General features: G+C 39.1%; 1 protein-coding gene across 1 annotated transcript in view; it reads left to right on the forward strand.

Moving 5' to 3' along the window:
* The window catches only part of LOC111148588 (G protein subunit beta 4), a 55,889-nt gene that overhangs the window by 27,291 nt on the left and 6,514 nt on the right, over nt 1-22,084 (forward strand). The window contains exons 3-8 of the mRNA XM_022505283.1: nt 6,492-6,530; nt 7,398-7,504; nt 9,041-9,104; nt 11,053-11,215; nt 12,336-12,402; nt 12,509-12,710. Of these exons, the coding sequence (XP_022360991.1) occupies nt 6,492-6,530; nt 7,398-7,504; nt 9,041-9,104; nt 11,053-11,215; nt 12,336-12,402; nt 12,509-12,710 (642 nt within the window). The remainder of the gene's footprint in view (nt 1-6,491; nt 6,531-7,397; nt 7,505-9,040; nt 9,105-11,052; nt 11,216-12,335; nt 12,403-12,508; nt 12,711-22,084) is intronic.

Consider the following 22,084-nt stretch of genomic DNA (forward strand, 5'->3'; position numbering starts at 1 on the left):
TCCCTTGCTGCAGAAGCTGGACAGGACTGACAGACTGGCTGAGTGCATGGTCCCATGAGCATGTCATTTAAGAAAATGTTCTCTGTATACACAAGCTTGGATTTTTCTTTCTTTTTTTATTTTGGAATACATATAAATAAGATCATATGGTATTTGTCTCTGACCTTTTTCACTTAATGCTCACAGTGTCCACCCATGTTGTTGGAAATGGCGAGACCTTTTCTTTTTATGGCTGGATAATACTCTTGTGCATGTGTACGTACCACCTAGGTTTTCTAGTTTTATGGTTTCGGGTGTTAAATTCAAGTGTTTAATGCATCTTGAGTTTATTTTTGTGTCTGGAGTAAGATAGTGGTATAGTTTCATTCTTTTGCTTGTGGTTCTCCAGTTCTCCCAACACCATTTATTAAGAGACCATCTTTCCCCTGTTGTCATAAATTAATTGACCATACACACATAGGTGTATTTCTGGGTTCTCTGTTCCATTGATACATGTGTCCATTTTTATGCTACTGTACTGTTTGATAACTGTGACTTTGTAATGTCGTTTGAAATCTGAGAACATGATGCCTCCCATTTTGTTCTTTTATCTCAAAATTTCTTTGGCTACTCAGGATCTTCTGTGGTTTCATACAGAGTTTAGGAAGTAAAATGTGTATTTTTGTAGAAAATACCATTCGACTCTCGATAGGAATTGCCTTGCATCTGTAGCTTGCTTTGGGTGGTATGGATTAACAGTATTCTTTCGATCCATGAGGCATAGAACAGCTTCCCATTGATTTTGTGTCTTCAAGTTTCTTTCATCTTTGTTTTAATAGTTTTCCGTGTACAGGTCTTTCACCTCCTTGATTAAATTTATCCCTAGGTATTTTATTCTTTTTGATGCAGTTGTAAATGGGATTGTTTCTTGATTTCTTTCTGATAGTTTTTAGTGTATAGAAATGATAGATTTTTTTTTTTAGATCTTCTTTTTTTTTTTTTTTTTTTTTTAGATTTTTTTTTTTTATTTGTCAGAGAGAGAGAGAGGGAGAGAGCGCAAGCACAGGCAGACAGAATGGCAGGCAGAGGCAGAGGGAGAAGCAGGCTCCCTGATGAGCAAGGAGCCCGATGTGGGACTCGATCCCAGGACGCCGGGATCATGACCTGAGCCGAAGGCAGCTGCTTAACCAACTGAGCCACCCAGGCGTCCCTTTAGATCTTCTATATATTTTGTATGTCTTGCGGATTTACTGAAATTTTTTTTTTGTAAGATTTTATTTATTTTGACAGAGACACAGCGAGAGAGAGGGAACACAAGCAGGGGGAGTGGGAGAAGCAGGCTTTCCACTAAGCAGGGAGCTTGATGTGGGGCTCAAACCTAGGACCCTGGGATCATGACCTGGACCGAAAGCAGACGCTTAATGACTGAGCCACCCAGGAGTCCCCTGAATTTATTTCTCGTGTGTGTGTGTGGGGGAGGGGGTCTTTAGGGTTTCCTATATATAATACCATGTCATATGCAAATAGTTTTATTTCTTCCTTTCCAGTTTGGATGCCTTTATTCCTTTTTCTTGCCTAATTGCTCTGCTGAGGACTTCCAGTAATATGTTAAATTACAGTGGGGAGAGTGGGTATCCTTGTCTTGTTACTGATGTCAGAGGAAGAGCTTTCAGCTTCTCATTGTTGAGTATGATGTTAGCTGTGGACTTGTCATATAGAACTTTTGTTATGTTGAGGTACAGTTCCTCTACACCCATTTTTTTGAGAGTTTTTCTCATAAACGGATGTTGAATTTTGTCGAATGCCTTTGTGTCTATTGAGATGAGTGTACAGTTTTTATCTTTGATTTTGTTAACGTACTGTATCATTGATTTGTGGATGTTGAGCCATCCTTGCATCCCTGAGATAAGTCTCACTTGATTATGGTGTGATTGTTTCAGTATACTGTTAAATTTGGTTTGCTAATAATTTGTTGAGGATTTTTACATCTGTGTCGATCAGGGGTATTGATCTGTAATTTCTTTGTGGTGTCCTTGCCTGGGGTGATTAGCCAAATACATGGTTGCATGCTAATCTCCTTAATCTTCTTAGCAACCCTTTAATGTAGATGGTTTTGCTTTGTTTTGTAGCTGAGGAAACTGATCCTCAGTAAGATGAAATAATCTGCCAAGGCAAGTGCTAGCTCCAGGATTCAAGCCAGGTATATGTGTGTTTTTGAAGATTTTGTTTATTTACATGAGAGATTGTGCGTGCATGCACAAGCTGTGGGATTGGGGGAGGGAGAAGGAGAAGCAGACCCACTGAGCAAGGAGCCAGATGCCAGGTTGGATCCCAGAACCTTGACCTCATGACCTGAGCCAAAGGCAGACAGACGCTCAGCTGACTACACCACCCAGGTGCCTCTCAGACCAGGTATATTTTGACGCCAGAGCCTGTGTCCTCCTGGCCCTGCAGCCTGTGCTGACATCCTCTCTGCAGCCTGTGTTGTCCTAGGAGTCTGGTGGCTGTTCTCTGATGATGTGCTGCTCTTTCCCCCTTCATCGCCCTTTTTACAAATGGTTTCCTTTGCCTAGGGTTATACTACCTTGGCTCCAGTTTTTCCTCCCATTGACTCCTATCTGTTGAGTCCCGGTCCTCTGAAAAGCCTCACCAGAGTCCTGTCCTTGGATTTAGTCTCCTTTCATTGGAAGGCAGGCCGCATGGTGTGGTGGAAAGTGCATGGGCTTCAGCTCTTCCTAATCCTGTGGCCTTGAACAAGTTTAACTTCTGTGACTCTTGATCTCTTTGCTGTAAGGTGAGAATACCAGTGCCCACTACGTAGGTTTGTGGAGATCACGTGAAATGACGTGCATAGGACTTAACAGTAAATTATAGCACTTTGGGTTTGTGTTACAGGGTTGACCACAGCTGGCCTTGTTTTATAGTTCCCTGTGCACATTTGCCTCTGCTGCTTGTACTCAGATGGAAAGTTCTGTGTCCTAATCATTGTTGATAGCTCACTGGCGTCCCAAACACAATTGCATAGATGCAGGTGCTCACATTCCTCTCCCGCAATTTCAAGTGACCACTTGTATGTACAGTGCCATGTACTGTACCTCTCAGTTTAATCACGTCATGCTGTATTTAAAGGCCCTCCCTTTGTCCCCCTCACTTCTAGAATATATAATCTAACTGTATACTTCACTGTGGTATAAACACATGACATAATAGAAAGGTATGCAATCTTATGCAGTAGGATTTATTTTAAATTTAAAAAATAAAGGAAACATTCTTCTTTTGTAATTGTTATTTGGAGTGAGAAATATATCACTTTTGCACAAAGATGTCTTACATTTTGGTGGACAATATGGACTTCAGCCTTTAATTGGGAATCATTTTTTTTTAAAGATTTTATTTATTTATTTGACAGAGATCAATCACAAGTAGGCAGAGAGGCAGGCAGAGAGAGGAGAAGCAGGCTCTCCACCAAGCAGGGAGCCCGATGCAGGGCTTGATCCCAGGACCCTGAGCTCATGACCTGAGCCGAAGGCAGAGGCTTAACCCACTGAGCCACCCAGGCGCCCCAAATTGGGAATAATTTTATATTCTTTTATAATGGATAAGTGTCCATAAGAGTAAATTCTTCGGCATGTGAATAGAATCTTTGCATGATTTGCAAGTACCTGCTAATTGTATAATGCTTATATTCCAACGTTTTAATTTTATCATTTTGCACTATTCAGTAATTATCACTTACTGTTTAATTGTACTATTAATATTACAAACCTTCCGTGAGGGCTGACATTTCTGTCTTGTCTGCTCCTATAACTGTGGGCCCAGGATAGTACCTGACACAGATTTTTTTTTTTTTATTTGAATGACTGGGTTAAGAAAGGTGACCTAAACAAGGATAGTTCATTTTCACAAAGCTTAAAATCAGAAAAATGTTTCTAGAATTTAGTCCTTAACTCTACCACTTTTGGAACATAGATAGCTCAGGCCATCACCATCATTTCTGGAAATTCTTTTCATTGTAGGAAACTAGACTAAATTATTCTTTGCCAAATGAGGTTTCTTAACCCACAATTTGACTAAGAATGAGAGAATCAAGTCATATATTTGTGTAACTACTTGTGAACATCCTTACATAGAAGTAGTCTAAGTGTTACAAATAGGTTGAAAGGCAGCTAAAAAAGGTCGTGTGTTCCATCTAGTCTTTGCTCAAGCAGAGGCAGGCATTTTTCTTTCGGCTGACTGCGACACACTGCCCATTTGGGGCATTTATTCAGCTACTGTGTGCTTCATCTTTGCACAGAAGTGCGCTGAGTACAGTAGGGAAAATGTGTTGGAGAGGATAGTACCCTGACCTTTGAGACGAAAAAAATTGTTTAGTAGGAAGAATTGTGCTTCTGATTTTCCCATGTTATATGAATCCTCTCAGTTTATTGAGAAACTTGATTTAAAACATCTTGTTGCTTATTAAATGTTACTTGTTATATCAATTTGTTTCACTGTTCTCTTCTTTTTGATAAGTGTCTTCAGTTTGTGTAAAAATTTAAGCTCTCTTTGAAAGGCTGTCCTAGAATGCTTAAACGTAAACAGCTGCTTACCTGGAAGGACCTTGCTGCTTACAGATGTGACTCAGTATGAGCCGTTTCCTACCGCAGAAATTGTTTTCCTAATGTATCCTATCTTTTCCTCATTGGACCTAAAATATTCCTAATTGCATTTACACTGTACACAGATACTAAGCATTTTAAGGAAGTGCTATATATTTATAAAAATATTTCCGAAATGACCTGAGTACGCTACAGATATCCTTCCTATCACCTCAACGTCTAAATGCCAGAACAAACCAAATGGGAACTCTGAACCTTTTTGCTGAAGCTTAGTAACAAATAGAACTCTGAATACTCTGGGCCTATTAAATCAACCTAGTTCATTTTTACTCATGGGGATGCAATTTAAAATCTTTTAATCATAAACCAGAAGTATATTTGTACAGTAGAATTGAGAGTCCCTAAATGAACCCATATATCTAGGGCCGATTGATTTTTTTTCAGTGAGGATAATAACGACCATTTGAGAGGGAAAAAACAATCTTTTCAACAGATGGTGCTGGGACAACTGGATACCCACATGCAAAAGAATGAATTTGGACACCTACCTCATACCATTTATAAAAATTAACTGAAAATGGTACCTAAATATAAACGGTAAAAGTGTTGAAAATTTTAGGTGGCACTGTCAGGTAAGTGTCCAACTCTTGGTTTTGGCTGGAGTCATGCTCTCAGGGTCCTGGGCTTGGGTCAGCTTGAGAGTCTCTCTCTCTCTCACCGCCCCTCCCGCTTCTCCTGTCTCTGTCTCTCAAATAAATAAAATCTTTAGTTACAAAATTTTTACTTTTTTTAAAAACACAAGCTGTTAACCTTTGTGACCTTGGATTCAGCAGCAGTTTAATATGACATGGAAAGCCCAAGCAACAGAAGGAATAGATAAATCAGACTTAAATTAAAAACTTACGTAAGGACACAGTTAAAAAAATGAAAAGACAACCTACAGAATGGGAGAAAGTATTTGCCAATCATATAACTGATAAGAATCTAGTGTCCAGAATATATAAAGAGCTCCTACAACTCAACCATAATGCAGTTTAAAAAGGGGCAAAAGATTTGGACAATTCTCCAAAGATCTACAGATGGTGAGTAAGCTCATGTACAGATCGATATTCCATGCGAAGAAGATGCTCACCGTCACTAATCATTAGGGAAATGCAGATAAGAACTACAGTGAGAACCATGACAGTGTGGGTGAGGATGTGAAGAAATCGGAAAGCTCATACTACATTCCTGGTGGGAATGTAAAATGGTACAGCTGTTGTGAAGAAAACAACTTGACACTTGATTAAAGAGCTAATTGCAGAGTTACACATCACTCACCACTCCTAGGTATATACCCAAGAGAACTGAAAATGTGGATGCACAACTCACAAGGGTGTTCACAGCCTCATTATTCACAAAAGCCAAAAAGTGGAAAGAAATTAAATGTCCATCAGTTAATGGATAAACAGCATGATCCTTTCAAACAGTGGAATATTAGCCATGAGAAGAGATGGAGTACTGACATTTGCTACAACATGGATGGACCCTGAAAACTTACATTAAGTGAAAGAAGCCAGACACAAAATGTCCTATTAAAAGATTGCATGTATAGAAATGTCCAGAATGGGCAAATCCATAGGAAAAAAAAAGTAAACTAGTGATTACCAGGGAATGAGGGGATTAGGGGGTATTGGGATTTTTTTGTACCTTTGTTTCTTCTTCTAACTTTTATTTTTTAATGGTAACTTCTGGAATTAGTGGTGGTGGTTTCACAAAGTTATGAATGTACTGACCACTGAATTTTAAATAAAGACTATGTGGTACAGTGAAAGGTGTATTTGTAAGTCTATGTTTTCAATGAAAATAGTATTTTAAGTCCTATCCAGAGATTTCCATGTTTAAATGTATTATAATCTTCTTTCTTTACTTCAGGATGCTAGGAAAGCATGTAATGATGCAACGCTTATTCAGGTAAAGTTATTTTTCTCTCCATTCATTTTAGTAATTCACATGAAAGAGCTTGATGTGGATGCAAACGATACTCAGATGGTTATTAGTATTTAATAAAAAAAAGTGAGCTCTGTATTTAAAAATATTACAATTTGTTAGATGCTGTACATGTGCTTTTTATTTTTTTAGATTTTTTAAAAAAGATTTTATTTATTTATTTGACAGAGATCACAAGTAGGCAGAGAGTCAGGCAAGGGGCGGGGGGAAGCAGGCTCCCTGCTGAGCAGAGAGCCCTTGTACTGAGCCATCTAGGCACCCTGTACATGCGCTTTTTAAAGCACCCTTGTTTAAATAGAAGACTCTAGGGGGAAAATATGTAGATTCGTATGTATTTTTTTAGGTAACTTCCGATTCATTTTGATATGCGCTGATTATACTTTTTTTTTACATCAGCTCTTAGGAAGGTTTCATTAGTTTATATTGTTAATTCTTATTAAGGAAATATTTTATGTGCTCTACTAGAGCTTGCTTTTTTTTTTTTTTTTTAGAGCTTGCTTTCTTATAAACAGTTAAAAATATCCATGTTTTACTCTTTGATCATCTGCTATTTGATTTTTATCTGTGGCTTTTTTTTCCCCCTAAAGTTGGAAGGTATGTCTATTCTTAAAAGTTAATAGTCTATGATAAATATTCTCACTGGAAGGTGCGCAAATAGGAACATTCAAAGTCCCTTTTTCTTCAACTTACTGATCCTGTAATGGCTCTGGCATTATTTAAAGTACCTTCAGTTGCTCTAAAGTTGTCTTCTGTCTTATGCCTATTATTTCTGCTTTATTGTCTGAGGTATATCTGAGTTGTAAAGAATAATATTCTTGTTGTTTTCTAAAGATCACATCAAATATGGATTCTGTGGGCCGAATACAAATGCGAACGAGACGTACGTTGAGGGGTCACCTAGCTAAGATCTATGCTATGCACTGGGGATATGATTCAAGGTTTGTACCTGCATTTTTTTTTTTTTTAAGAGATGCGGAGGGACAGCGGTAGGAGAAAGGTGGGGAGAGGAGAGAGAAAGAGAATCTCAAGCAGACTCTGCACTGAACATGGAGCTCAAGGCAGGGATCAGTTCTGGGATCATTACATGAGCCAAAGGTCTAACTGCTTAACCAACTGAGTCACCCAGGTGCCCACGCCAGCTGATTTTTAAAGAATGTATTTCAGGGTGCATGGGTGGCTCAGGGAGTTTAGTGTCCAACTCTTGATCTCAGCTCAGATCTTGATTTCAGGATTGTGAGCTCAAGAAAATTGTTGCCGCTGCTACATAAATTCCTGCTAATGTCATTTACCTATAGGGAAGGGATCCAAATGGCTTGGTGACAGGGAGGGGAAGGTGACTTTTTTTTCCCCCACTGGATAGCTTTTTTAAAGATTTTATTTATTTATTTGACAGACAGAGATCACAAGTAGACAGAGAGGCAGGCAGAGAGAGGAAGGGAAGCAGGATCCCTGCTGAGCAGAGAGCCCGATGCTAGATCCCAGGACTCTGGGATCTTGACTGAGCCGAAGGCAGAGGCTTTAACCACTGAGCCACCCAGGTGCCCCCGGATAGCTTTTTTATATCTTTTGAATTTTATATCCTAGTGAAAATGTCCAAAGCAAAATAAAAAATTAGTTAACTAATAGTTGTTAAGAATTCATATTTAACCAGCAAACAAAGCTTTCTGCTGTTCAAGCCCAGCCCACTTTTCTCAGCTGTTACACCCATTTCTCACACACTCTGTGCAAGTGGAAAATTCACAGTTCCTGAAACACGTGCTGTATTTTTCTCCTTGTCAATGAACATACCCTCCTCACAGAATATGGACTTCTACCTTTAGCTTACAGGATTCCATTTTTCAGTATGCGTTGTTTTTGGCAAGACTCAACAAGACTCAACAACAGCATTGATTTTATACCACCCCTCTGACAATTTGCACTTACTTAACTTACTATAAACTTGTTGTAAATACCTTCTCTCTGCCAGATGGTAGAGGCCTCAAAGGCAGGAGGCATATCCAGCATCATATCCAGAAAGGCTGCCTTGCCTTCACTGGCTCCCAGTTCAGATTTTTAGGTGGAGTGAAATACGGTTTTAGGGTTATATGTACTCTGTTGTCATTAAGCCTAAGTCAGTAAATAATGAACCAGTCAGCTATTAGCTATCAGAATCTTGAATAAGAACTAGAATGTTGTTACCATAAAAAGTTGAATCATTTTTTTTAAAAAGTTGAATTATAACCAGAAACATTTTTAGCAAAAATGTTTATATTTAGTAAAATGTTTAAATTTTGCTAAATTCTGTGTCCTACTGAAAACTTTTGGCATGCAGAAAAAAATTTATTTTTTTAAGTTGGGAAGATAATTTTCTGGTATCCAGTTTTTAATTAGAAAAGTATTTTTTTCTTAACTATTCTCTAGTAATGCAGTGGATGACTAATTTAAGCTACTTTTTTCCTCTAAGTGTCAAATTATTTTTGTGTTTTTTCCTCTAGGCTACTAGTCAGTGCTTCCCAAGATGGAAAATTAATTATTTGGGATAGCTATACAACAAATAAGGTAGGATATCTTAGTCATTCTCTTTAATCTTTTATTTGGGTCTGGTGTCTACCAGTGCTTTCCTTTATTCAGTTATTTCAAACTTAAATTTCCCTCAAAGATAAAATTACTCCATTTATTTTACTCTAGATCCTCTGTTTGGGCCTAGTATTTGCTTTTAATAATTAAGCCCTTTTATGTTCCCAAGGACAGTGGTAGGACTATCATTCAGTGTATTTTACTTGAGTCTCCTACTTTGTATTTTAGTATTAGAAAAGGGTGTGCATTAGTTTTACACATGGATGGTTTATTTTTTTAAAGTTTTATTTATTTAAGTACACTCTGCATTCAGCGTGGGGCTCAGACTCACAACCTTGAGATCAGGAGTCCAAAGCTCTTATGAATGAGTTAGCTAGGTGCCACTATAAATGATTTTTTTTTAATTACGCATTTCCTAATGGGCAACGACCCTGAGGTTTTTATTTCTAGTTGTGGGTAAGCCACGTTGCTACTGTGAGGGTTTTCTTGGATCCGCTGGCTTGCTCAGGAGATGCAGAAGCTTGGAAGCAAATTACGACTTTTTCCCATCTTGGCAAAACCCAATGGTCCTCCTAATGTGTCCACTGGAAGGAATCCTTGATGTCAAAGGGTTGAGTGGCAGTGGAAAAGCTTCCACTCAAGAAACTTACACATATGAAATACCTTTTATATTCTGTGTATTTCTATCACTATTTTTATTAAAGATTTAAAAGTACTTTTTTTTTTAAAAAGATTTTATTTATTTATTTGACAGAGATCACAAGTAGGCAGAGAGGCAGGCAGAGAGAGAGAGGAGGAAGCAGGCTCCCTGCTAAGCAGAGAGCCTGATGTGGGGCTCGATCCCAGGACCCTGGGATCATGACCTGAGCCGAAGGCAGAGGCTTTAACCCACTGAGCCACCCAGGCACCCCTAAAAGTACTGTTTTGTGAAGTAAACGATAACTTCAGCCTGATTGAGATTTTAAAGCTAGCTAAGACAGATTTATGAGTTTTTCTATATATTAGTTGGCCCATCCAGCCTGTCTTTCAGCCATATTTTCCTAGAACAAGAATAGTTTTTAAAATATTTTAGGTTTAAGCAAGAGCATAATAGGATTCAACCAGTGTGTTCATTCTCTGGATCATTTAGCCTTGCTGTTCCCATATACCTTAAATTTTGTCACCTACTTGCAAATGATTGCTATTGGGTAATAAAGCACAGCAAACTATTGCCATTTTTAAAATTTGGGTGCAGAGTGTATATCCAGCTATTAGAAGGACACAGTGCCATCTCTCTCAAAGATTTATTTATTTGAGTGAAAGAGAGAGCACAGACTAGGGGGAGAGGCAGGAAGGAGAGGGAGAAGCAGACTTCCCACTGAGCAGAGCTCATAGCAGGCTCCATCCCTGGACCCCAGGGTCATGACCTGAGCCGAAGGCAAACGCTTAACCAACTGAGCCACCCAGGTGCCCCCACAGTGCCATCTCTTTATTGGAGAACCATTTTATTTTTTAATTTTTTATGGAAGAACCATTTTAATTGGCTCTGATACTTGCATTGTTTAGTGTCATATTGGAGGAAATTCCTCTTTTGACTACTGTTGCCAGAACAAAGAATTTTAGTAAGTTCTTTAACATTTGCATTTAATGTTTTGAATGGATGTATTTATTAGCATTGAAACATTCTACATCCTTCTCTTAAAATAATTCTTGAAAAAGAACACTTAAATCCAAATGAATTGTTGATATATGCTAATGTGCCTATTAGTTTTTCTGTATTATTAGTATTTTATTTTTCATTGTTCATTTAAACCATTGCATTTTTAATTTGGCTTATTTTTAGTTAGATGCATTTAATTTTTAGTTATATTTGCTTCATTGTAAATCGGTTTGAAAAATGGACTGTTTTTGTAATCTTAGTAATAGTTTCTGTGTTATATTTGTTGTACAGATGCATGCTATTCCTTTGAGATCTTCCTGGGTGATGACCTGTGCCTATGCTCCGTCCGGTAATTACGTCGCGTGTGGAGGGCTGGACAACATCTGCTCTATATATAACTTAAAAACCAGAGAGGGAAATGTGAGAGTGAGCCGGGAGTTACCGGGTCACACAGGTGAGCTGCACTAGATACTGTCCTTTCCTACCAAATAGGAGGACTCCTGAGTGAGCCAGTGAGCTAGAATGTGTGGCAAATCGTGCTCAGCTGCTGAAGGTTGAGTGTTTATCAAGTGAGAGTAAAAATGACTATGAATCAGCAAAGCACCAAGTTTAAAGGTCTACAAGTGATGACTGTAACCTTATTTTTCTTTCAAAAATAACACTATTTTATGAAAATGACAGATCGATTGCAAAAGATTCAAACAATAAACCCCACAAATACAGGGGTGCTTGGGTGGTCAGTCATTTTAAGCGTCTGACTCATGATTTTGGCTCAGGTCATGATCTGAGTTCAAGCCCCGTGTTGGGCTCCATGCTTAGCACGGAGCCCATTTTAAAAAAAACAAAAAACATAATTCTCTGTTTTCTCTGCCACCATATAACAGTTATGGGATTTTGGCATCTAAGTTACGTAACTGAAAGTGTGTATTAGATACATAGTGAAAAATACGTCATAAACGTGAGAGTACATTGCTTGGTTTGCCAGGGTGCACACCAGAGGGTGTATTTGGTTTTCAGTGTTAATAAGGAATTTATTGCCGTTCATCAGGCTTCTGCCTCTCTGAATTCTTGGTAGTACTATTTGATGATGCTTTTCATAAAAATCTCTAATATCCTTTTCCTGCCATATCCATTTCCATATTCGGAAACACTGGTAAATTCTGAGCATTCAGGTGACCGTGTTCCATGAAACTGTCACTGAGGTTGTAATTTCTCACAGTGTTAGTAGAGGATTTCCCAGTGCACCAAACCCAGTCTGCCATAGATGATAGAGATTTGTGTAAAGGAATCTCTCTCTTCAGTAATCATAGTAGGCAGAAGGGAACTGTGTCCCAAGTTTGTCATTTCTGGAGTGTCTAACAGGATATGCCATCGACATAGTAATTACCTGAGAATTTCCTGATAAAATTGAATTGAGTTGCAGAGAGCATAGAACTGGAAGTAAAACTATAGGTTATGCCAACAAATATATGTTGCCTATGTATTGGGTTTTAAAAAATGTGTATTAGTAGTTCACGTGCTAATTGGGTTATTCCGTTTAGTTAACCTAAAAGTTGTTGCTGTCCATGCTACAGGCTACTTGTCCTGCTGCCGATTTCTAGATGACAGCCAAATCGTTACAAGTTCAGGAGACACAACTTGGTAAGTGTGGTCCACGCGAACACTGATTTGGGGATTGAGGGTGGTAGTTGGAACTAACATAAGGAAAGATCTGATAGCTGTTATTTTAATTTACGATTAATTACAGTGCTTTATGGGACATCGAAACTGCCCAACAGACCACCACTTTCACTGGGCATTCTGGAGATGTGATGAGTCTTTCCCTGAGTCCTGACATGAGGACTTTTGTTTCTGGTGCTTGTGATGCTTCTTCCAAATTGTGGGATATTCGAGATGGAATGTGCAGACAGTCTTTTACTGGACACGTGTCAGATATCAATGCTGTCAGTGTAAGTAAATAGCATCTCTAAGGAAACTGTATTGTGGATATAAACTGTTGAAATCTATAACATGGTTATAACAACAAAACCCCCAAGCAGATAACTACAGATAGATTAAGCCAGATAAGTATTCCATGTATATGAGCATGAACTAATCATATGTGGTTATTACTGTCCTGTGTAGGTCAAATGCTAAACTGTTAAAAATGACTAGAATTTCCAAAAGTACTATGAATGCAAACGCTTTTGTGTATAAGACACTCCTCATTTTGGAAGAAGATGTATTTGGGGAAAAAATTGTTTCCTGTTTATGCACATATAACAAAGAAACAAAGCCATTTTTGGGGGGCGCCTGGGTGGCTCAGTGAGTTAAAGCCTCTGCCTTCGGCTCAGGTCATGATCCTAGGGTCCTGGGATTGAGCCCCACATCGGGCTCTCTGCTCACTGGGGAGCCTACTTCCCTTCCTCTCTCTCTGCCTGCCTACTTGTGATCTCTGTCAAATAAATAAATAAATAAAATCTTTTAAAAAAATGAAAGCCATTTTTTATAATTTTGTTGAACATCTAAGAAAGTAAAAATGGTAGAAGATCACTTAAAAGTAGATTGCTACAAACTGTAGATGTTATACCACAAATTTTCTCGGCAACCACAAAACAACAGCAAAAACCAAAAACCAACAATAATGTTGCTAAAAAACCAAGACACGATATTTAAAAATTCAGAAATTTTTTAAAAACAAAAAATGTAGAAAAAGAACAAAGAATAGGACAAAAGGCAAAGAGCAAGATGGTGAATTTAAACCTAATACTGTCAATACAATAATCATATAAAATGTAAATGGTCTAAACAATACAGACAGAAACAGGACTCCTTTTTTTTTTTTTTTTTTTTTTTTTTTTTTTTGAAGATTTGATTGAGTGAGTGAGCAAGCACAAGTAGGGGAGGGGAAGGGGAAGGCGGGAGAGAAGCAGACTCACTGCTGAGGAGCGAGCCCAATGCAGGACTCGATCCCAGGACCCACCCCTTATTATTTGGCCAGCCTGGTTAGAAGAGAATTTTAGAGCAGGTATACCTAATCTTCTCCATCTCTATCTTCTGTCACCTCTCTCGGGTTGATGGTATTCTGTTTTCCTAATTTGCGTAGATTTTCTCAGGGATGAATGGAGTTTATTAAATGCTTTCTCTTCATCTGTTGAGAAGATCATGTGGTTTTTGTTTTTAGTCTGTTAGTGAATTCACATTGATTTTTCTTCCCCCTAATATTAACCCAACCCTTTATTTCTGGGACAAATCATAGTTGGTGATCATACATAATTGTTTTTATATATTACCTTTGATTTATAAAAGTTTTTATGAAGTTTTATAGCCATATTCATAAAAGTTCTATTTTTTCCTTTCTTCAAATTTTTTTTCTAGTTTGGTATCAGACTAATGCTGGCCTTGTAGGCAGACTTGGGGACCATTCCCTCCACTTTAGCTGTCCGGGACAGTTTGTGTAGAATTGGTCTGTCTTCTTCCTTAAATGGTTTATTTTTTTTTTGTTATGTTTTTGTTTTGTTCTTTGTTTTTGTTTCTTTTTTTAAAAGATTTTATTTATTTAATAAATGGAGAGAGAGAGTACAGAAGCAGGGGGAGCCACAGGCTCCCTGTTCCCCCAGCAAGGACCCTGGGATCATGACCTGAGCCGAAGGCATACGGACACTCAACTGACTGAGCCACACAGGCATCCCAGATGTTTGGTTTAATTTCTCTGTGAAAGCTCTCTGGGAGAGTTTTCTTTGTGAGAAGAGATTTAATGATGAATTTAATGTCTTACTTAGATACAGACCTGTTGAGGTTATCCATTTATCCATCAAGTCCTAACCCCCACTACCTCAGGGTGTGTGACCTTATTTGAAAATAGGGTTGTTGCAGATGTGATTAGCTGAGGCATACCAGATTGGAGGTCTTTTAATCCAAGATGACCAGTGTTCTTAGAAAAAGGGGAAGGCTCCAGAGCAACAGGCAGAGAAGGTTAACAGTGTGAAGAGTCCCAGGGAAAAGACTGCCAGCCACAGCACTTAGATACCTTGACTTTAGGCTTGCAGCCTTTAAAACTGCGAGACGTTAAATTTCTGCTGTGTAGAGGCACCTGGGTGGCTCAGCGGGTTAAGCCTCTGCCTTCGGCTCAGGTCATGATCTCAGGGTCCTGGGATCGAGCCCCACATCGGGCTCTCTGCTCAGCGGGGAGCCTGCTTCTCCCTCTTTCTCTCTCTGCCTACCTCTCTGCCTTCTTGTGATCTCTGTCTCTCTGTCAGATAGATAAATAAAATCTTAAAAAAAAAAAATTTCTGCTGTGTAAACTACACTGCTGTGAGACCTTAAATTTCTGCTGTGTAAGCTACGCTGTTTGTGGTGCTTTGTTACACAGTAGTCCTAGCAAATGAATACATTTGTAGAGGTTTATCTGTTTTCTTTATCTTCTCAAAGAACAATCTTTTGGTTTGAGTGATTTGCTCAATTTTTGTTTTATTTAATCGATTTTTCACTGGATTATTTATTTCTAGGCTGTGTAGTTGGGTGTCATTTTCTTTTCCTAGGCGTGTAAGGTAGAAGTTGAAACCATTGATTGGAAACTTTTTATTTTTAAAGATTTTATTTATTTGTCAGAGAGGAAGAGAGAGAGAGAGAGCACACAAGCAGGCAGAGAGGCAGGCAGAGGCGGAGAGAGAAGCAGGCTCCCTGCTGAACAAGAAGCCCGATGCGGAACTTGACTCGGGATCATGACCTGAGCTGAAGGCAGCAGCTTAACCCAATGAGCCACCCAGGCATCCCGGAAACTTTTTATTTGTAAATATTGAAGCTTAAAGTGGTAAATTTCTAAACATTGCTTTTGGTGTACCCCACAGATTTGGATGTTGCTGTGTTTTCATTTTCATTTAGTTAAACATTTTTTATAATTTTGATCTCTTTGACTCATGAGGTTTTTAGAAGTTTTCAAATGTGTGGAGATGTTCTAGATATTTTTATTTTTGTTTTTAATTGTATTATGGTCCATGAATACACTTTGTATGATTTATAGGATTCTAAACTTGACATTTGTTTTATGGTCCAGAAAACGGTCTGACCTAGTCATTATTTTGCACTTGGAAAGAATCTCTGTTCTGCTGTTACTGGATGGAGAGTTCCACAGATAACAATTATCTCAAGTTGCCTAATAGAATTATTCAGGTCTTCTGTATCCTTACTGATAACTCAGTTCTTTCTGTTATTGAGAGAAAACTTTTGAAATCTCTATTTGTGTATTTGTTCATTTTTCCTTGTGATAGTTTTTGATTCAGTGAGTATTTGAAAGCATAAACCTTTAGGATTATTGTGGTCTCTTGGTTGGTTAGTTTATCATTATGAAACGTCCCTCTTTATCCCTGGTAATATTATTTGCTCTGAAATTTACTCTGAAATTTTTGTGTGATGTTAATAGAACTACCCCGGCTTTCTTTTGACTAGTCTTAGCATAGGCATATCTTCTTCCTTGCTTTTGCTTGCTGTTTATATTTTTATATCCAAAGTGATTTTCTTATAGGGCAGTAGTTGGGTCTAAAGAGTCCTATTTCGGGGTGCCTGGGTGGCTTGGTTAGTTAAGCATTGGCCTTTGGCTCAGGTCATGATCCCAGGGTCCTGGGATCAAGTCCTGCATCGGGCTTGCTGCTCAGCAGTGAGTCTGCTTCTCTCCCGCTGCCCCTTCCCCTCCCCTACTTGTGCTTGCTTGCTCACTTGCTCAAATCTTCAAAAAAAAAACCAAACCCCCCCCCAAAAAAAAACCAGAGTCCTGTTTAGCTGTCTTTATTGTTTAGACCATTTACATTTTATATGGTTATTGTATTGACATGATTAGGTTTAAATTCACCATCTTGCTCTTTGCCTTTTGTCCTGTCTATTCTTTGTTCTTTTTCTACCATTATTGAATTTTTAAATATCGTGTCTTGGTTTTTTAGCAACATTTTTGTTGGTTTTTGGTTTTTGCTGCTGTTGTTTTGTGGTTGCCGAGAAAATTTGTGGTATACCTCTACAGTTTGTAGCAATCTACTTTTAAGTGACTTTCTACCACTTTTTCATATAGATAAAAACCTTTTACCTGGATTCTCCCACTTCTCCCCCACCCTCCACAGCCTTTGTGCAGTTGTTCTACATTTTCCTTTCATAAGTCTTAAACCCTACAATACACTGATATTATTATTGCTTTCAAGTGCTGATGCTCCTTTAGGGAGATTTAAAAAATAAAGTCTTTACGTTTATTAACATAGTTACCATTTTCTGTGCTCCTCATCCTTTTGTTTATAGATTCAGATTTTCACCTGTTTTTCTTCTTGGGCTTTCTTTATTTTTTTTTATTTTTTTTTTAATATATATTTTATTTATTTGAGAGAGAGGCAGTGAGAGAGAGCATGAGCGAGGAGAAGGTCAGAGGGAGAAGCAGACTCCCCGTGGAGCTGGGAGCCCGTTGCGGGACTCGATCCCGGGACTCCGGGATCATGACCTGAGCCGAAAGCAGTTGTCCAACCAACTGAGCCACCCAGGCGTCCCTGAAGGGCTTTCTTTATTGTATCTTACAATGCAAATCTGTTAATGTCCTTCAGGTTTTGTATATTCAAAACATTTTTTATTTTGCCCTCATTTTTGAAAGACACTTTCACTGTGTTTTTTTTTTTTTCTTGATATTCTGAAGATGTTATTCCACTGTCTTCTGGTTTATGTTGGTACTGATGTGAGATGTGCTGTCATGCTTATATTTGGTCTCTACACAGTGTGTCCTTTGTTTTCCTCTGCCTACTTTTAATATTTTCTGATTTTTTTCCTTATTCCTTTTTTTTTTTTTTTTTGAAAGCCCCCCCTTTCCCTAAAGATTTTATCCATTTATTTCAGAGAGAAACCAGGTTGAGCTCAGGCATGGGAAAGGGACAGAGGGAGAGGGGGAGAGAGAATCTCAAGCACACTTGGTGCTGGGCATGGAGCCTGATGCAGGGCTTGAACCCACAACCCCAAGACCATGAGCTGAGCTGAAACCAAGAGTGAGTGGCTGAACCAGCTGAACCACCCAGGTGTCTTTTCTCATTGTTTTTTTAAACAACTTGATTATGATGTGTCTTTGTGTAATTTTCTTCCTATTTCTTATGTCTGGGACTGTGGATTATAGTCATCATCAAATTTGAAATTTTCAGCCATTACCATTAAAATATATTTTTATCTCTCCTCCCCTGAGGACTCCAAATCCACATATATTAAGACACCTGAAGTGTTCCCGCAGTTCACTCATACTGTGTTCATTTTATTTTTCAGTCTTGTTGCTCGCTGTACTTCACTCTGGATAGTTGCTGTTGCTACATCTTCCAGCTCACTACCCTTCTTCTGCAGTGTTTTGTCTGCCATTAAACCCATATAGTGTCCTTTTTAATCTTGGACACCTTGTCTGTTAAGTCTGTCATCTGTTATATTTTGGGGGTTTGTGTCAGCTGAATGATTTCCCCCCCTCCTGATTATGGGTCCTGTTTCTTGCTTTTGCATGTCTGATTTTCATAAGATGTGATGCCACCATTGTAAATTTTATCATGCTGGGTGCTGGATAATTTTGTATTTATATAAATACTATTTAGCTTTGTTCTAGGGCATAGTTATCTGGAAATAATTTGATCCTTTCAGGTCTTACATTTCAGTTTTGTTAGGTGGCACCAGAGCAGCACCTTATGTATGCTTCCTTGTCCCATCCTTGAGGGAAAACCTCATAAGGTTTTCTCTCTTGCTAGGAGGGACAGACATTATTCCTGGGCCTGGGTGAGCCTCAGCTTGTTTCTGGTTATCTTTATGGGTGTCTCCTCTACTTGAGTAGTTTCCTCACACACCTGTGATCAGTACTCAGCTGAATACTTGAGGGGCCCCTTATCTCCTGACTTTACTGTCTACCAAGGGTTGTCCTGTCTGGTGCTCTGGCCTGTGAACTCTAGCCTTGGACTCCCTTGATTCCCATCTCTGTCTTCTCAACTCTGGGATGCTAGTGGGCTCCATTTGGGTTCCCCTTCCGAGAACCATGACCTATAACCTTTCTCGAGGCAGGAAGTTGGGGCAGTTACGGGGCTTGCCTTATCTGTGTCATGTCTTTCAGGGACCACTCTCCTTTGTTGACTGATATCCAGTGTCATTAGAACCATGTTTCTTTCTCTCTCTCTTTTAAGATTTTATTTATTAAAAAAAAAAAGATTTTATTTATTTGACAGAGTACAAGCAGGGGTAGCAGCAGGCAGAGGGAGAAGCAGACTCCCCATTGAGAAACAGACTCCCCACTGTGGGGCTTGATCCCAAGACCCCGGGATCACGACCCAAGCAGAAGGCAGATGCTTAACTGACGGAGCCACCCAGGCACCCCTAAAACCATGTTTCATGTATTTTGTCAATTTTATTATTTTTTTTAATTCTTTTTCAGCATGGTGGCAAATGTAATCACAGTTACTCCATTTTGGCTGAAAGCAGAAGTATAGCAAAGAAATAATTTTTTTTTTAATGAGCTGAAGAAAGCAAACAATTTAAAGGGGCTTGCCCAGTATTTTAAAGTAATTTAAAAGGCCAACATAGACCTATCCTTTTTGAATTTAAGATATCAAAACATAAGGACAAAAAAATTCTAGAAATATTCAAAATGAAAACGTAGATTACCTAGATACAAAAGATTAAAAAAAAAAGTCAGGCTAGCCTCATACTTTTCCATAATAGGGCTGGAAGGCTTCTGAACAATATCCACTGAGTGTTGAGGGAGAGATATTGTAACTCAGGAATTTTAAGTTTCAGAGGCTATACTTTATGATAGGGGAGAAAAATTCTAGTAAATACAGCATAGGATAAGAGGTTAAGACCACATATAGTAACTCAAGGCAATACATGTAAATGGTCGCCACTATTACAAGATATGTTGTAAGTCAGACTGTATGTACAAGAGCTATATCTAAAATAAAATGGCCCAGGAAAGCTAGCAGTGAAAATAAAAGAGTGGGCAAATTATAAACTGAAAGAAATCTGGAGTAATTTTAGTATATTTCTATAATACAAAGTAAAATTGAAACAAATTGCAAGATGAGAAGTTTTATGTTAACAAGAGATGGTGTGTAGTGAAGCTATCACACTGAAATGTACACGAAGCCAAAGCCATTAGAAATGCGTGGAAAAATGAATCCAAAACACCATTGTGTAGGAGACTTTCATCTACAACTTTGAGATCCTGATACCCTAGGTAGGCAGGAAAAAAGGTAAGGATTTGAATACTCTAGTTTAAACATTGCACTTTGCACTGGACAGATGGTTTTTTTTTTTTTTTTTTTTTTTTTAAAGACTTTATTTACTTGACAGAGATCACAACTAAGCAGAGAGGCAGGCAGAGAGAGAGAGGAGGAAGCAGGCTCCCCACGGAGCAGAGAGGTCGATGTGGGGCTCGATCCCAGGACCCTGGGATCATGACCTGAGCCAAAGGCAGAGGCTTTAACCCACTGAGCCACCCAGGCACCCTTGGACAGATGTTCTTAAACATAAGAACCAACTACATAGTAGGCCACTAAAGAAATAATAAATATGAAGTGAATAGCTCAGGACTTCAGAAAAAAAGAACAGTTCACACTAGGAGAAAGAGAGGAAGGAGCTGGTAAAGAGAAAAGCAGAAATGTAGATTTGAAGTGAGAACCTCTCCCTGAACCAGCAGGTCCTACACCCCCTACCCTCTTGCCCCTTCACTGTGGTCCGTCCAGCCTAGCTGCAAGTCTGACATCTGGAGAGCTGTGAAAAATGTTTTCTCCCCTAAGTTTAGTGTAGACTTACTCTGTGGCAGAACCTGACTAGAACGACAAGGAGCAGCTCAGCGTCTTTACTTACCCCACTTAGTATGATGTATCTGTCACTGGACACACTGGACACTACTCTGGGCCCAGTGGAGTTGTTCTTAATACACAGCATTTTCCTCTTCTAAAATCCGAAAAACTTTAAAGTTCTGAAAAACAGCCACCCTGAGGGGTTCATATCAGCCTCTTAGGGACTGTGAACCTGTGGTCACCCATGACCCACGCTGCCTCCCTCCCTCTCTGAACTGCCCAGTCCTCCCTTTGCCTCAGTCACACTGGCCTTCTTGCCACCCCTCCAACCTCCCATCCCCCTAACCTCGCCAGCACATTTTGTATGGCAGGAACTGTCACCACTACTGACCCCCTCTCTGTGTCTCTGATCTTCCCAGCAGAAGCCCAGCTCTTCACCTCCTTCCCGGTGGTGCTGGTGGGGCGTGCTCTCTAGTAAATACAGCTTCTCAGTAAAGCCTTCCCTGGACACCCTAAGCTTTTACCCATGTTCCTTTGCCCTTTTTCTGGCTTTTTTTCCCCCTCAGTATTTATCATGATCTAACATGCTTATTTTTTCTTTGCTTTTCATGTTTATGGTCTGCTTCACAAGAATATAAGCTCTATGGAAACAAAGGTTTTTGTCAGTTTTGTTGACTTCCATAGATCTCCAGACCAGCATTTAGAACTGTGCATGATATAGTAGGTACTTAATGAATATTTGTTGAATGAACAAATATTTAGAAAATTTTATAATAGAAAACTGTTAGAAAATTTAAAAATTCAAATACTCAGAAGACTTGATTCCCTAAATCTCTGGTAAACTTAAGAAGGGTAAATATTGCAGATACATAAAATTAAGAATAGTAAAGGTTATATTGCAAACCCAAAGAAGCAGGCTCCCTGCTGAGCAGAGAGCCCGATGTGGGGCTCGATCCCAGGACCCTGGGATCATGACCTGAGCCAAAGGCAGAGGCTTTTAACCCACTGAGCCACCCAGGTGCCCCTATTTCCTGTATTCTGAGGACCATCCTAAGCTCCCAGTTAAAACTAGTTTATCATATTGGTAACGTGAGCTTCTATCATCCAGCCTAGGAAATGTGAAATTTTGAGTGTGAGAGAATGCGGTTACCAGTTTTGCCTGGGAGAAGGGCATAAATGGGGACAATCCTATACAAAACAGATGTCTGGTCATCCTGTATCTTGAACATAGACTGGCGTGCTGTGCCCCATACACTGAGCTGAAAGGGGTGTTCTTGATTGGGTGTTTGTTCCGCGCTAGGTGTCCTTTACTGTACTATAGCTTCTGTTTCGATCCATGGTAGAGAACAGGTTTAACCCCATACATGCTGATAAATGTATGTAAATGGTATTGTTGGACTTCCTGCAAAGGAACAATGGAGAGTATCTTGCTGGCTGTTAGGATGGAAGAAAGTGGTCAAAATCATTAGCCTCTAAGTAGGCGGTAAGGGTTTGGTGAAGCCTTTCACTTGCTTAAGGACCTTCTTTCTAAACTACTCTGTAGCCTGGGAGGACTAATG

The sequence above is a fragment of the Enhydra lutris genome, unplaced genomic scaffold (assembly GCF_002288905.1).
Source record: "Enhydra lutris kenyoni isolate GAN:26980312 unplaced genomic scaffold, ASM228890v2 scaffoldscaffold2, whole genome shotgun sequence".
Taxonomy (NCBI): domain Eukaryota; kingdom Metazoa; phylum Chordata; class Mammalia; order Carnivora; family Mustelidae; genus Enhydra; species Enhydra lutris.